The sequence below is a fragment of the Ovis canadensis genome, chromosome 17 (genome assembly GCF_042477335.2).
Source record: "Ovis canadensis isolate MfBH-ARS-UI-01 breed Bighorn chromosome 17, ARS-UI_OviCan_v2, whole genome shotgun sequence".
NCBI classification, from domain to species: Eukaryota; Metazoa; Chordata; class Mammalia; order Artiodactyla; family Bovidae; genus Ovis; species Ovis canadensis.
In genome coordinates, this window is record NC_091261.1 from 15,708,652 (window position 1) to 15,725,837 (window position 17,186).

At 35.8% G+C, this 17,186-nt stretch overlaps 1 protein-coding gene across 8 annotated transcripts in view; it reads left to right on the forward strand.

The window, feature by feature from the left end:
• The window catches only part of FBXW7 (F-box and WD repeat domain containing 7), a 224,254-nt gene that overhangs the window by 154,674 nt on the left and 52,394 nt on the right, over positions 1-17,186 (forward strand). Inside the window, exon 1 of one of the 8 annotated variants that reach the window (XM_069556704.1) lies at positions 4,305-4,778. The exons of the other annotated variants lie outside the window; for them this stretch is intronic. Coding sequence (XP_069412805.1) covers positions 4,632-4,778 — 147 coding nt within the window. The 5' untranslated portion in view covers positions 4,305-4,631. Of the gene's footprint in view, positions 1-4,304; positions 4,779-17,186 lie in introns of those variants that run through there. 8 annotated transcript variants of the gene reach the window in all.

Sequence of the window (17,186 nt, forward strand, 5' to 3'; positions counted from 1 at the left end):
GTATTTTGTTACGTGTAGCATTTATATTTTAATGATCTGTGGCTAGTGCAAATGTTTAGAAGAAAGAAAATCAGAGAGTGATAAGCAGGCAAAATATCTTGTATAGAGAATCTTCTCTTTATCACAGCTTCCCCAATATTGAGTTCTTTTTGGATGGATAGTGTTATCTGGAATCTTAAAATACTACAACATAACTACTAAGATGTTCCAGCTTAATTTTTAAATAAAATTTTGAAAGAATTTAGGAAGTCTTCCTAGAAATTGTTGAGGATTGTGTTCTAAAACATTCTAGTCCAAAATTATCATAGCTGGAGTTTGCATCTTTGCTTGCTTTCTTAGTGATTTTTAAGGTTGAAATGTAATCTGCAAAGCTCTATTTTTTTTTTTATCCTAGTAGTAATGGCAGCTAGTAGTATTGAGCACTTACCAATGTAAAGCATTGTTCTGTGTCTCACTTACATTAACTGATGCAATCTTGATAACTGTCCTGTGAAGTGAGTTCTATATAGATGAAATTGAAGCTTAGAGGCATTAATTTAAGGACATACCGCTAACAAGTGATAGAAGCCAGCTTTGAACTATGGCAGTTTGACTCTAGCGTCAATATTTTGACTTACTTATTATACTTCCGTAATATTTGTTGATATCATTTTAAAAAGAGCTTGTCTGTTTTGAAAAATCTCAGTTTGGATGGGGGTTCATAATTAAGGTTATCTTTAATGTTTTTAAAAGCATAATTTAGACTAAAATTTTTTTTCTTGAACACATGGAACTAGCTGCATTTTAAAATATTAGCCACTGGGCTTCTCCTACATGTTGTCTACAGTTTCCTTCATTGACTAGGGTTTTCATCTGTATTTGAAGATTTTGTATTTTGGTCATTTCCATGCTGATTTAGTGAAGAAGGAAATGGCAACCCACTACAGTATTCTTGCTGGAGAACCCCATGGACAGAGGAGCCTGGCGGATTACAGTCCATGGGGTCGCAGAGTCGGATACGACTGAGCACAGACACATTCTGATTTAGAACATTGCTTTACAACTTCTGTTAACTTGATTGCTCAGAAAAAAGATGAAACAGTAGTTTGGGAATTGGTACTCACTCTGCTCAATTGCTAATATTGTCTCTTGTTCACAGAAGTATATTGTAGACATGTGATGTAAGTGTTTGCTTGAGTTGCAATGCTCCGTACTATCCAGTTGAGGGCAGCTACTTACTGATTTTAAAAATGAGTTGAATTAGAATGTCACCACTTTGTGTTTACCAAAACTTGATATCTAGTGTAAAACACAACATTTAATATATGAAACTGCTTTAATGTTCATTTCTATTATTACCATAAATAATTTCTTAAAAATGGAAAACTAGTTTTACTTCATAATAATTTTGCCCTCTTAAAAGCAGTAAAATGAGTTTATTTTAGTTTTAATTTCCCCAGTCCAAATTCTTTGCAATTCCAAATCTCCTCCCCTTTCCCTGCTTTAGGATCGGAATCCAAGAAGATTAGAGAAGTTCATATCATCCTTACCTTCAAGCTATCTACCTGTAAATGCATGTGATTACAAAGTTTTTAGATAGAAAAGGGAAAACTGATTTTCAGTATGGTATCTTTATTAAGTGCAAGTTGAAATTGGAGTTCATCTGATTCATTTTTGTCTGCAGAACAGTTAAGCTAGTGGAATGTAGTACACGCTTCTAATTTTTCTGGATTGAAATAACACCACAGTTTAAAGTATATCTTCTGTGTGGTTCCAAGAAATGAATTTTGAGGGGTTAATTAACTAACTGATTTCAGAGATATCACTGAGAGAGATTTTCTGTCTTTTTTTTTTTAGAATAATGTCAGTCTGCATAAAGCTGTATGTAATATTAACAAAGTAGACACTGATAGTAACTTGGAGGAGGGCATTCTGTGTGAGCAGCTTCAACAAAGGGATTTATTTTCCTAATAAGGAGAAAAAAACACTATATGACTGAAGGTTTTTTTTTTTTTTTAATTATACTTGTGTTAAGAAATAAAGTGAGCACCAGATGAAATGCCAAGACTAGAGTGAGGCTAGAGACATTCATTCTGCAAGGTAGTAGATAGTTCAGTGGGGCCATAGACGTGTTTTTCTTAGATATCAGTCTCAGCTTTTTCTGCCATATCAACTTACAGTTTTCTAGTACCTTCTCTCCTATCCCTAGATCTCTATTGGTTGCCCCCCACCCCCAGTGATTATAGTAGTATTCTTAGTCATTTCCTTTTTTATTAAAACATTGCTTTTATTGTGATTAAGTACCTATAACATAAGATTTACCATGTTTAAGTGTTCGATTCACTGGCTTCACACACAGTCCCAGTGTTGTGCAGCCGGTCACACTGTCATCTCCAGAATCTCTTTTATCTTTTCCAACAGAAATTCTGTGCCCTTGGAACACTAGCTCCTCATTCCTCATATAAGTGGAATCATACAATAGTTTTCCTTTCTTGACTTATTTCACTTATCTTCAAAATTTACCTATGTTATGTCTGAATTTTCTTGCTCTTTGGGCTGAATGATGTTCTTTGTATATGTGTGTGCCACTGTTTTCACCCGTTCATCCATCAGTGGCTCCTTAGGTTGTTTCCCCACCTCTCGGCTTTTGTGAATGACGCTGTTGTGAACATGGGTGTACAAATATCTGTGTGAGCCCTGGTTTTAGTTCTTTTGGGTGTATATCCAAAAGTGGAATTGCTGAGTCACAGTAATTTTTTGAGGAATCTCTGTTTTCCACAGTAGCTTTGTCCGTCTTACATTCCCACCAATAGCACACAGGGTCCCAGTTTCTCCACATCATTGCTAAAACTTATTTTCCCTGTGTGTGTGTGTGTGTGTGTGTGTGTGTGTGTATGTGTGTAAGTAATAACCATGTTAATGGATATTCAGTGTGGTTCAGGTTTTGATTTGCATTTCCCTAATGATTAGTGATATTGAGCACCTTTACATGTGCTTATTTGTCTATATATTTATATATATATCTACTTGGATGAATGCAGTTGTTTACTTTTGTATAAGTAAAAATGTCACCTCTGCTAATGATTTTGCATTTTCAAGTATTAATTCATTTTAAATTGTGATGTCAGAGAAGGGTGTACTTTAAGAAAATAGCATCATGGCTGGACTAGGGGTATTTCTTGTGTGTGGATTGCCTTCCCAGCAACCCACTTGGTAATATTTAGTAAGATAGGTCTCTCCAGAATCAAAGAAGAAATCACCCATTCTGACACTTCTCTTTTCTAATTCTCTCCATATCACATTCTAAAAATCTATAAATACAGTTGGAAAGAGCGAGAAGTGAGATGACTGGCTTTTGGAAGAAGAAAGTAGAATGGAAGGAGAGAACAAACTAAGTGGCTGAGCATTGTGAATGGATAGTTCACATCTGTTATCTACCATCTATTTCAAAACTACTACCCATTCTCACACTAAGATTTTTAAAAATCTTCACAACGTTCTAGTTTGTGGGCTTGCATATGAAATATAGCATAAAGGTTAACGTGGCATAAGTGGTTAATTTAGGAAACTATTTGGGATAATGCTAGAAGGATGAGTTTGGGGCCACTTGGAAGAGAGTTTTCATCTCCAAGCTTTATCTTAGGCATTGGGGAACCATTCAGAGTTCTTGAGAAGTGGATTGTATAGCACATTCCATCTCCATGTTTTAGAAAGATGTATCTGACTGTGGTATATCAGAGAAATTAGGCCCTAAGGATTTGTGATGAGCTGGTTAGTAATTATTCGTTTTACTTTAATTATATCACAGGTTATATTTATAAGTATTGGGGTTTTAAAATATATTTACTCAGTCACGGGACTGTTATACTTTCAAGTGGAATTGCTAAGTATTTCAGAATTATAGAGATTGAACTGAAATTTGCAAACTAAAATGTCACCTGTTAAGACTAACCTGAAGTGTTTATTATTAACTATGCAGAACTAAAGTTGATTTAATGTCTTAGTGAGTATGAGGTAAAGAGTGGTACGTATAGAAGAGGAAAAGAGCTTACTAAAGACAAACACTTGAAGATACAGTGCCCATTCTGAATTTAGCTGAGATAGGACAAATGTATGTTTATAGTGTTTGAGCATGCATAAATACTGCCCTTAAATTTGAAGCACAGTTCAAAAAACTCCTAAAATAATAATGTTGATATTTGCTTAAGAAAGGCAATAAATATTCAAAAGAAAATACAGTGGTTAACTTTTGGATTTTTATAGAGAAAAGTTCACTTTCACTTTCTAGGGAGTATACCTAGGTTAGTCACTGGAGAAGTTTTCGAAGGGACCCTGTGGCACAGCCCTGCTCTGGTTGTCTTACTGACTTTGTAAGGGAGGTTCACCAGCTGTTTGACTGGCAGGAGCAGGAGCTTTCACTTCAGTAGTTTATAATTCCTGGCTATTCTAGGATAGTTTGCACTTCACCAAGCCTCAGACAGGTCAGGACATTCGGTAGGAGAAGGTTGAAAGACAAAAGCAGCAGGCCTTGGGTTCTCAGCCTTTTTTTTTTTTTAAATTAGAAAGTTGTATTTTAATTTGGTGCTTAGAGTTTTTAGTAATGTGCCTGTATTACATGTAGAGAGTATTCATCAGCCAAGAGGAGTTTTAAAATGTCAAAACCGGGGAAGGCTACTCTAAACCATGGCTTGGTTCCTGTTGATCTTAAAAGTGCAAAAGAGCCTCTACCACATCAAACCGTGATGAAGATATTTAGCATTAGCATCATTGCCCAAGGCCTCCCGTTTTGTCGAAGACGGGTAAGTCTTACACATTTTAAAAACAGGAATATTTATTGAAATGAACTACTTCTGCCTCTTTTGGTGAAAACATGCTTCAAATTTCAATTGATATTTATAACTAAAACTATCGGAGCATTATGTTGCCCCTGAGAACTTCTGTAAGTGACAGTTTTAGTAACATGATAGAGAGTCTTGAGGGCAAGGTTACCTAATTTACCTTTTTGTCTCTCTCATTTATTTTTATGGTATTAGAATTCTTTAAACTTACTTAAAATTGGTAAACTTAAAAACCGTGTTTTAAAATAGGTTGGCAAATACTGAAAACCCAAATTTGTTGTTTTTATTTTGTGGGAAAAGTAACGAGCTGGTGGGACTGTCCTTTAACATGGGAATTACAGTATCTAGCTGTTATAAAGAGTTTATTTGGCACTTGAAGCTGGATTATTTTTAAATCACTATTTTTTAAATTAAACAACATAATACAGACATTACTTTTTGCTGTTATGTAAAATAAAACTAGTGTGCTGTTGTGTGGCAGTTATGATGTAGTTTATATATAGATAATCCTGAAGTAACAAACATTTTGTAGAATTTGTACTAATCTATAATCAGGTTATGATTTTCTGTATGTTCTTCAGGATAACATTCTCCTCCCCGCCAAGTTTTGACCCTGTTAATATTAGTGGTTTTGTTGTATTTTTCCAGTTACTTCATATTGTCGTTTTGAATTATTAACTAGAGTAATATATTTTTAGATCTAGTATATGTTTAGGATCCTGAACACATTAAACCAAAAAATACCTGTCAGAGATGCACATATCCATACTATTAGTGTTTTAGTCCTTTTTAAGCCTCTCCTCTTTTCTTTTAACTGAAAGACAAATATTCTGTTAAACAAATAGGTTAACTTATAATACCTGAAAAATATTTTTCCTCTTTATTTGCTGGGACTTAAATAGCCTTTGTAAAAATACGTTTTCTAATTACTTTAGTTTTTGAACTCTTTCTACTTCTACTCCAAATAAGTGGTAGCCATGTTGAAAAGCATTTTAAGTAGGTTTTAAATGTAACACAAATTAAACATTGAATATAAAATATAAATCCCTCTGTCACATCATTTTCTTCTTTACTATGTTTTCAGAAAGTGTTTCTTTTTTTCTTTAAATCTTTTCTTCTTTTGCTTTGTCACTTTTATAACTTCTGAATGAGGTCACTGCTCTGATTTAAGCATTTACACGGAGCATTTTCTAGTAGCCTCTTTAAGGTCATTAATAAATTAATTTTTTATTTTAATACTTCTGTAAAAAAATATCAATACAAGTAAACCGTCAAATTGAGGAAAATAAATTGGAATTTTTTGATTGAGGGGTTAAGATATTGACAATCAATGTAATTTTTTTCTTGTTGAATATTTCTAATAAACTTAAGTACACTGTGTGACAGGTCACTTCATTATGTCACACTGCGTGTTTTCTGTCTTCATCTTCTTTACATGAAACTTAAAGAATCAGGAGCAGATTCTATTAGGAAAATTTAATAGACACCGTGAAGGCTTTCCTCGAGGGTTTCCTAGGGTCGCTATTCAGATTGACTTTTCTAGGTTACTGTTGACGTTAAATTATAGCCTGGCATTTGTAATTACAGGAGAGTACTAGATCTGAAAAGTAGAATTCAAACTAGAACATCATTCTAATTTAGGGGAAGATAGTTAGAAAACAGAATTAACACACTCATTTTCAGACTGCCTGCCAATAATTTACTATTGCATAACTCATTGACTGACTACTAGAAATGTTAGAGGGCTAGTGTAATTATATCCCCATCCCCTCCTTTTTGCAACTGGTTAATTTAAGTAGCTTTGATTCACATGTTCTTTGTTGTTTAACTTACTTATTTTCCCTTAGTAATGTTAACGATAGACACTTTAAATGTGTATTTTATCAAAGATCTTGAAAAGACTTCTGGTGTGATATGTAATTAATCATATTTTGTACCTAACATCCAGTATATCTTTCATTAGATGTGTTTAGCCTCTTTTAATCAAATTATTATACACTGACCACATGTGTATAGACTTCTCTGTTTTGTAGGCCATTTTTTTCTTCTAAGTAATGAGATAATACTGTGTGACCTCTTAAAAGACTGTGTAGGTTTGACTTGTTAAAAGTCGAAAAATAATGTTATTGCCCCTCCATTCATCATAGGTATTGATCTATTGAATGTTTGCACAATAAAATAATTTTTTAAATTGTGAAAAATTCTTTGGAATAGTTTTCGTAACTACAACTTCAATTTATAGCTCTTGAAATGCTTTCACAGAATTAATTTACTCCATCATTAAGTACTATCAGTACTGCTAGTCTAATTTATTATTATGTAAATGATTTGGTTTCTAAAATAAATGATCATCCTTTAAAGGGAGAGAAAATTTACAGGAAAAACTGAGTTTATAAAATCACTGAAAAATTGTTTTATTTTTCTTTGAAATTGGAATGCCTGTATGGTGATACTGTATTTCCAAATCCTAAGGTACATTATTTTTCTACATTTTAAACATATATGAAATTAGGATATGTCTTGTTGGAATTTCATAGCTTATCTGGCACCATTTTTTGCTTTCTGATGATAAGAGAAATAATAATATCTTGCAATTAATAATAGTATGTTAAAAGAAAATTCACTTTAAGGCTTAAATCTTGAACTCCTTTTGTTTTTGTTCGGAGACTTTTAAGCATTTACAATATTCTCATAAGGTTATTCTTCAGTGTTACTTTTTGGTAGACATTTCTAAGTGACGTGAAATTCATGGTTTATATCCAGGCTTTAAAAGATACCTGGTTGACTGTTGATTTATAGAAAAATATGGTTTTAGAGTGCATTTATATTCTTGTATTTGAACCACATACCAGTTGTGTAGCATAAGCAGCAGCAGCAGAGCTGAGTAAGAGAATGGGGTGAAACTGCTGGTGGAAGCTGTAGGGAGGTGAGGGGGAGGCAGTTGGTGTGGAACTTGTTCCCCTGAAGCCCAGGAGCTCAGGCAACGATGAAATATATGACTAGTTTTCTGATAGTTGAAAATAGTTTTGTAGTGGTTATATTCTGTACCAAGTTCTGTTTAAAGTACCATGTCCGTGTTTAGAAATAAACACTTTGCTTTAAAATGAAAATGGAGATAAAATAGAATATTTGTGTCATTTGAGAAAATATTTGAGTTAATAGCACTCCTGTGTATTGTTATCATTGAGTACGTGCATGCTCAGTTGCTTCAGTCGTATCTGACTCTTTGTGACCCTATGGACTGTAACCCAACAGCTCCTCTGTCCTTGGGATTCTCCAGGCAAGAATACTGGAGTGGGTTGCCACGCCCTCCTCCAGGGGACTTTTCTGACTCAGTAATCAAACCTGTGTCTCCTGCATTGCAGGCAGATTCTTTAGCATTAGTTTAAGTCAAGGGGCCACAAGGGTCCTTTTTCTGCAGAGGGCCAGCAACTATTTTGGGCTTTGTGGATCAAATGGTCACTATAGAACTACTGAGCTCTGCCATTGTTTGAAAGTAGCTGTAGACAGTACTTACAGGAGTGGCTGAATCGACATGATTGTGTTTTAATAAAACTTTATTCATATAACAGTGACATAGGTTTTTAGGATTACAATACTACCATAGTAAATCTTGTGCATACATCTTTTTGTTTGAATATAAGTTTCAGTTAACAGTAAAGTTTTAGAAAGATTGTTAGAGCCATAAGCCTTTTCATTCCTTTAGAAATCCTGATTCTCTCTTCTAATTCTTTTGTGGCTATGTAGAGAAAAATGTTTATGTGCCTAATCACTAGAATTTTTTCATCCTACTTGTTAATTTACCTTCTCAATATACAGTTGTTGGTTAATCGCTAAGTTGTGACTGAATTTTTTGCGATCCCATGGACTATAGCCCGCAAGGCTCCTCTGTCAGTGGGATTTCCCAGGCAAGAATACTGGAGAGGTTGCCATTGCCTTCTCTAGGGGAACTTCCCAACCCAGGGATCAGACTGCCATCTCTTATGTTGGCAGGAGGATTCATTACCACTGAGCCCCAGGAAAGCCTTGCTATCATTGTAAAAGAATCTACTAAATACACTGTGCGTTCTCCAGCTATTTTATGTATTTTAATTAACTTTTAAATGTTTGTTAATGTTGTAAGTTAGGTATTATCTCCACTTGGTGTACTTGAAAGCCAAGGCTCAAACAACTTACCTCTCCCCAATTTTCTTGATAAATAGTAAAGCTGGTGTTTAACCTCAGGACTCTCCAGTGCCACAGGTAGTAGCTCTTCTCTTTCTACTATATTTTTTAACCTTCTTTTTAAAATGAACTTAAACTTTGTTCAACCACTTTCTATTTTGAAGGGTAAGCCTGGGAGCCTATCAGTGTTGACATTGTTTCTTTGACAAAATTCATTCAAAGCTTCAAATAATTGACCTGAAGATAACTTTGGTAGCATATTATATTTATACGTTGAGTATTTTTTGTGTACTCTCTTTTTAAAATGTTTCATTTGTAAAGTTATCCCACAGATGATGCAGTGATTCTAGTCATAAAAAACTAGAAATATTCAAACAGTATATATGTTTATTGTCTTTCTATAAGCTGAGGGGTGGTACCTGTTAAAGAAGAAGTTATTCATAACCCTTGTTAAAATCAAGACAGACGTTCAGGAGGACTGTCATGGTACCTGTAGGGACTGTTACTAGTCTGTGCATGCTAAGTTGCTTCAGTCATGTCCGACTATGTGCAGTCCTATGGACTATAGCCTGACAGGCTCCTCTGTCCATGGGATTCTCCAGGCAAGAATACTGGAGTGGGTTCCCATGGCCTTCCCCAGGGCATCTTCCCAACCCAGGGACTGAACCCACATCTCTTTACATCTCCTGCATGGCAGGCAGATTCTTTACTACTAGTGCCTCCTGGGAAGGGACTTCTGTTAGGGAGCCTTGCAATAGGGAAGGCAGATTGGGCCCAACTCTTAAAAGTACAAATTTACAGCCATAAAGCAGGTTACGAGGTCAGATGGTAGATAGTTACTAAGAAGTATCGGGGCTAACAGGATGACGCTGGTTAAATGAGCTAATCAAGGTGATCAAACATCACCTGGGGGATGGGAGACTGGCAAAGCCAGCAGATATGGAGGGGAGGTTCAGGTCCTGAGTGTGATCAATATCAAGGGTGGGGAATTCTGGTTAATATGGTTTAGCAGGATTCTTGCTAAAATTTGGTTCTTGAGAACATGCCCAAGGGCAGGGCCTAGTTGAAAAAGAGCTCAAAGGAGCCTGATTAGAGTTTGGTTAAGGAGAGAGCCTTTGTCATACTGCTGGGTCTGTGTTTGGTAGGCAACCAGTCAGAAAAGTGTGTCTGACAGATTAACCATCTTCAAACTGCAGTGCAGTTCCAGTCTCACCAGTTTGTTCAGTTAATAGTTTTGACTGTGATGACAAAAATTTAAAAATTTAAAAATTTAAAAAAATTTAAAAATTTAAAAATTTAAAATAACCTCTCAGCTTCTATATTCTCTTGGATTCAAGTTTTTTTCTTCATTGTTGAATTATTGATACTAATTTTTAAGAATATGCTGTATTCAAAATTTTATTCTCATTCAGGCATAATCTATTTTGTTGTTTTGTATGTATAATCTTCAGTTAGTTCAAGCTATGTATAATTTTTTAGGCTCCTTTAATAGACTTTTCAGCAAATATCTGCCAGTTTTATCAGACAGTTGTATTGCCTTTGTTTCAGAAAACAACCTGTCTAATTTACTCTGCAGTATAATTTTCACTTGTATGAAGATTTTATAAGCCATTATAAGTTCTGTTGTTCAAGCAAACTTGTGAAGTACTACCTTCCTGAGTAGTTTGATAATCCCCTAAATCCTCTGAGTTGAGTGATGATATAGAGGATTTTTATTTTCTTGCAATAGTTAATATCTTCTACTTCTCTTTATAAAAATTAGATATGCTCAGTATGTAAAATACAGAAGTGTTTCTTCACATTTTCCCAAGTTATCAGTAATTCCACTGCTCACAAATAGCCACAATAAAAATTATAAGGAAATAATTTTTAATTGATACTTTAATTCATTTTTAATATATCACTGGTAGTTCCCCATGGCTGTAGTTATTCAAAAGTGTATTATAATCTGTCAAGTGGATGTATCATCATTTCCCTACTGTTGCTAATTTGGTCAGTGACCTGCTTTGAACTTTTTTATATATAAATCTTTAATGTCCCTATACACCTTTTTCTGGAAGTAGAATTATTGGGTCAAGGAATATGAATTTTTTTTAGATTCTTGATAAATACTGCTAAATTGTTTTCCAGAAAGACTGTATCAAATCAAAACCAACATGAGGGACTTCCAGTGTTATTTAACAAGAGAAAGAGATCATATTTTAAGCAAATTTATTTCTAGTATGACCAAGTTTTATGGATTTTACCTACTTGATAATATATTTCAGTGTTTATTGTTCTAAGTTTTCTATCGAAGGAATGTTTTTTCATTTTGAGAAAGTAATTATATGTGTTTATACTTAAAACTTCAATAGAAAAATATACAAATAGAACAAGAAATTATTTGTTGCTAATGTGATTTTTAAAACTTCTTTCTGGAAAATAATATTTGCCATTGACCTGTCATGTATATTATTGTTAGCTATAATTTTCTTCTACTCTTCCCATAGTTTTAAAGCTATCATCTTTTTTTACCTGCACAGATGATCCATATGTGTAGTTTTATAATTTATCATTGATTTATATATTTTTACTGTCTTATGGTTATCTCAGTTTTTGTCATCTTAGTTTATACATTTATATTTCTGAGTTTTAGTGTGATGTTTGTACAGTTTAAATGACAGCCTCTCCCAAAGTATATTGCTATTAATAATCTCTGCTACAGGAGTACTTTTCATGCTAGCAAACGCAGCTGCCAGAAATACTTGCCTGTTTCTTAAAGCACTACAACTTAGTCTTACATTTCTGACATAGCTTTGCCTTTTGCCGCAATCCAGGTTTACCTTTTATTTTTATTTTTTAATTCTAGTCTAGCTATGATTAATTCTTTCTAAAAGTAGTTGTAGCAAATCTGGAAAATCCCATCTGCTCTTCTAAAACGTCTTGATCCCTGAAAGAGATTTCACGAGACTCCACATTTGTTTCATGGAACTCTTAGTCAAGAGGAAATAGTTGGATATTTCCTTAACCTTCAGAAATAATGACGCCTTTAAAAAGCCAGCATCATGTTCCCCTCCCCCATACTAGTCTGTTCTGTATCCGCCAGTTACATTTGTGCCACCTTCTCCAAATCCTTCCCATGGCCTCGCAGTCAAGCTTCTCTGGATGGAACCTTCCTCCTGGCACTGATGGCTGCCACCGCTGTCCTCATCCGTGAGTGGGGCATGCTGTAGCTGTGGCCATTGCCTTCGGCTCTTAGACTCACATGTGCTGTCTAGTGGTGTTATTTGACAGCTTCATTTAGTTATCTTGTCTCCTCACTTGAGGCTATAAACTCTTAGACTTCAGAAATTATCTTTAGTATCTTTTTATGTATGACCAATTTGTTGAATTTTTGTTAAGTCTAGAAAATTCTTTAAGGAGTTTTGATACTGTTAGAATATGACATGTTTTTGTTTACTAAATACTTTGAAATGACTGTGCAGCTGTGATTTTGAATATTTCATTTTCTAAATATAACTAAACTCAGATACAGTTTGACGCTTAATCTTAAAAGTAATTACTACTTAGCAGTTTTGAAAATGAAGAAGAAACAAACATAGGGTGTACTCATTTAGATGGCACTTATGAGAGTCTGCCATAGCCAAAAAAGTCAGAAAATATGAAGACTGTTAGAAAACTTTAGAAAGAAAGAAAAACAGAGTGGTGCTGTGAGCAAGTTTGGAGAGTGATTTTAATAGATTCTCTGATTTTTTTTTTAAGTGCATAAACTAAAATGGAGCTTTCTAAAGTTTTTTCCACACATGTATTCCATTGGAACTTGGGGAAAAACTGGCAATTTCAGATCATCTGATATCTTTTATTGTCTCTTTATTTTATCAACAAAGGAATTAACTGGTTACCACATATCAGGGGATTTTGTTTTAAATCCTCAGTTTCTTGACAATGTTTCCTATATCCTGCAAAAGATGAGTAAGCAGAATATAAACTGTAAATTTTCTTGTGGTCTTATTATTTTGTATTGTGCAAGGCAGTAGCTGTAAATAAAAAGATGAGTCTTCCCTTCTTCCTGTGGATATACAAAAATGAAAATCACAGTTCCTTTGAACATTTTATATATAGTTAGTGGTTAAACCATAAATAAACCCTTACAGTACAGAAGGGTAGTTGCATAAGTGAACTCCTATACCAAACACTGCAGGAGCATGAGAGGGCCACCTTAGTCTCGATGCAGATGGCGCAGGAAAGGCTTCACAGCTCCTTTAAAATGGGAAGGATGCTGTTTGCTAAGCAGGAGATCAGAGAAGCTGTGGACAGAAGAAACTTGTGTTATTGCTTGGTCTCACATATTGGGTTTTTTTCACTTTAATTATACTGCTGCAAATTATTCACTTATTTCTGGATATGAGCTTTATTAACAGTAATAACAGTCCCAAAATATGTATTAACTTAGAAGAAGGTTGGAAATTTTTCTAGAATCTGTAGACATAACAGTGAATTAGATGGACAATGGCCATGCCCTGATGGAGCTTAGATTCTAATTCAGGGAAGCAGAAAAGTAATGTTAATGTTTTGATGTTGCTAAAACAGCTAACAGTATAATACGAGTCTAATGGGATGCAGGGGAGACACTGTTCTAAGTACTTTGCACATATGAACTCATTTAATCCTGACAATTACCTCATGAAGTAAGAGATTGCATTAAGTAAAGTGAAAGTAAAGTCGCTCAGTTGTGTCTGACTCTTTGCAACTCCGTGGACTGTAGCCCACCAGGCTCCTCCCTCCGTGGGATTCTCCAGGCAAGAGTACTGGAGTGGGGTGCCATTGCCTTCTCCAGGGGATCTTACCAACCCAAGGATCGAACCCAGGTCTCCTGCATTCCAGGCAGACACTTTAACCTCTGATCCACCAGGGAAGATTGCATTATGTTCTCCCTGTTTTGTAAATATAGGATCCAGAGGCGTAGGAAGTTTAACTGACTTGCCCTAGAGCTAGTAGATGATGGAGCTAAGATTCTAACCTGGGTGTCTAGCTGCTGCTGCTGCTGCTGCTGCTGCTGCTGCTGCTGCTGCTGCTGCTGCTGCTGCTGCTGCTGCTGCTGCTGCTAAGTCGCTTCAGTCGTGTCCCTCTCTGTGCGACCACATAGATGGCAGCCCACCAGGCTCGCCCGTCCCTGGGATTCTCCAGGCAAGAACACTGGAGTGAGGTGCCATTTCCCTCTCCAATGCATGAAAGTGAAAAGGGAAAGTGAAGTTGCTTAGTCATGTCCGACTCTTTGCGACCCCATGAACTGCAGCCTTCCAGGCTCCTCCATCCCTGGGATTTTCCAGGCAAGGGTGCTGGAGTCGGGTGCCATTGGGTGTCTAGCTACAGCATCATTAAACACTATGGTATATTGACCGGGTAAGGATTTGTTGAGGGAATGGTTTCAAGGGTTAACTTTTGCCATGTAATCCTAAATTTTAAAATATGACAGAGGATGAGATGGCTGGATGGCATCACCGACTTGATGGACGTGAGTTTGGATGGACTCCGGGAGTTGGTGATGGACAGGGAGGCTTGGCGTGCTGTGATTCATGGGGTCGCAAAGAGTCGGACCCGACTGAGCAGCTGAACTGAACTGAATTCATATTTTGTTTTCACAATTTATGATGACTTCAATAACATTGCTTTCTAGATGTTTTTGTCATCTTGTGATGTCAAAGTATAATGTTGTGCCTCAGTTGTCAGATATTAATGCAAAGAAAATTATTGTTTGTAAATCTACAACTATAGCATAGAAATAACCTGCCATGAATTGTTACCCCCTTTTGTTGATAACAATCAGGGCAAGCCTATTTAAACTTGTAGGTCATATTTTACAGAAACTAACTTAGTTTAAGATGTGGAGTATGGGAGACAGATGAAAAATATGCTAGAAATAAACAGGTTACAAAGCTTCTGGCTGGGCAAACAAGTATGAAATAAACCTATGGTTCCTTGTCTGCAGACCAAGAGTCCAGTAAGCCCTGAAAACAAAATGCTTTAACATGTTATCCAAATCTAACCCTGACTAACATGAGACAGTCATGTTTATTGTTTATCTGAATATTTGTATATTTTGCTGCAGAAATGTTCATATGTGATATACTATAAGTGTTCTGCCATGCACAGCATATGTCCCATGTTACCTTCTAAACTCCAGAAAGTTTTGAAATCAGGAACACAGCTTTCTCCAAAATTGTGGCACTAACTGCAGACTTTTGAGTTTTACAGCTATCATCCATATATAAAAAATGGAATATACTTCGAAATGTCGAAATAACCTAAGCCTTATCTTAAGTCTGTCTACATTCATATTTAAATGCTTTACATTAATACCTAAATTTTATTAACCCAATTATGGGCAGCTCCATATAGTATGATGATAGTTCAGAGCTTATATATTACTTTTCTTCAGTGATTAAATGCAGCTTATACTAACAGACTTTAAGTGAGGAAGGAGCATGTCAGCCACTTATTTTTCTCAGTTTTCTGCAAAATATTAACACCACTAAATTAATTTTCATTCTGCTAATGCGTATTAGGCATATCCATCCTCCTTGCATGTGATGCTAATGTAACAAAGATGAATGAGGCAGTAAAGACCTTCCCTTAAGAAGGCCACTGATGCCGTTCTGTCTCTGAAAGACTTACCTTGTTTTCTCCTTTCCGTGGTCACATATCAAAATCAGAGGAACACGGATTAATTAATCCATCCAGTAAATAAGCATCTGTTAATTTCCAGGCACAGTTCTAGATACAGTATTGAACAAAACAGAAAAAGAAAAAGACACACCTTTTTTATAGTTTAATGTTTCAGTGACCCTGAGATTTCCACCTCAGTGTGGACAGGATGGGCTTCCCAGGTGACTCAGTGGTGAATAATCCACCTGCCAGTGCAGCAGACGTGGGCTTGATCCCTGGATCAGGAAGATCCCTAGAGGAAGAAATGGCAACCCACTCCAGCATTCTTGCATGGGAGATCCCATGGACAGAGGAGCCTGGTGGGCTACAGTCCACAGCGTGATAAAGAGTTGGACATGACTGAGCACACAGGCACACACATGGACACCATGTTTGGTCTGCTTCAGGACAGAGTGTGTCACCAGACACTTTTCTTCAGTTGTGTACTTCTCATTCGGAGAAGGCAGTGGCAACCCACGCCAGTACTCTTGCCTGGAAAATCCCATGGAGTCGCTAAGAGTCGGACAGGACTGAGCGACTTCACTTTCACTTTTCACTTTGATGCACTGGAGAAGGAAATGGCAACCCACTCCAGTGTTCTTGCCTGGAGAATCCCAGGGACGGGGGAGCCTGGTGGGAGGCTGTCTGTGGGGTCGCACAGGGTTGGACACGACTGAAGCGACTTAGCAGCAGCAGCAGTACTTCACATTTCCAAGAGGGCTGGTGATCATTTATTTGTGTTATGGTTTCTCCATATGTATATAAGGATACGTCCATACACATACATATTAATACGTATGCACACACTCTGCCTCACTTGATAGCATTATGTTGGTAACTTAATTGAAAAATATTATAATCTATAAGTTTTCAAATACTGCTGGGTAGTATCCAGTATAGAATATTACCTTGAGGATCTGAAAGATTAAATATGATGCCATACTATTTCGTTTTTCATGTTCTTGCCAGAAAACTTTAGTCTTTAATATCAGGCTCACCCTAGTGATTTCTTCCTGGATTGTTCCTAAGTCAGAAGTAGAGTTCTTGAACTTGTTAATGGAAACTTGCATAAATTAATGTTTCACATATAAATCAGTTAAATAATGGTAGATATAATTGTGGTAGATGTAAATAGTGATACTATAATGTAGGATTTTTTAAAAATGTGGTATGTTTTTCTATAGGAATAATACTGGAAAGGACTACCATTTGTGGTAAAACCAATGACATTCTTAGTTTCTTTTACAAGCACTTATCAATGCAGCACATCTCTTTATTTGCATATATAGTGCTTTATTCCTACAATAGGTAGAAGGTAAAATAATTGTAGTAGGTATTTTAAAAGTAAATCTAAGATTAGATTAATAAAGTTTCTCTTGTGGTTTTGGTAATGTCTATGTGTGTAAGTTTATGTACACATTTATGAGCTTTATTGGAATTTTTTTAGATCTTGGGGAAACAACTCCACAGTATTTCTCAGACATTAATATAGAAACATTGGCCTCAGATGCACATAGCTTA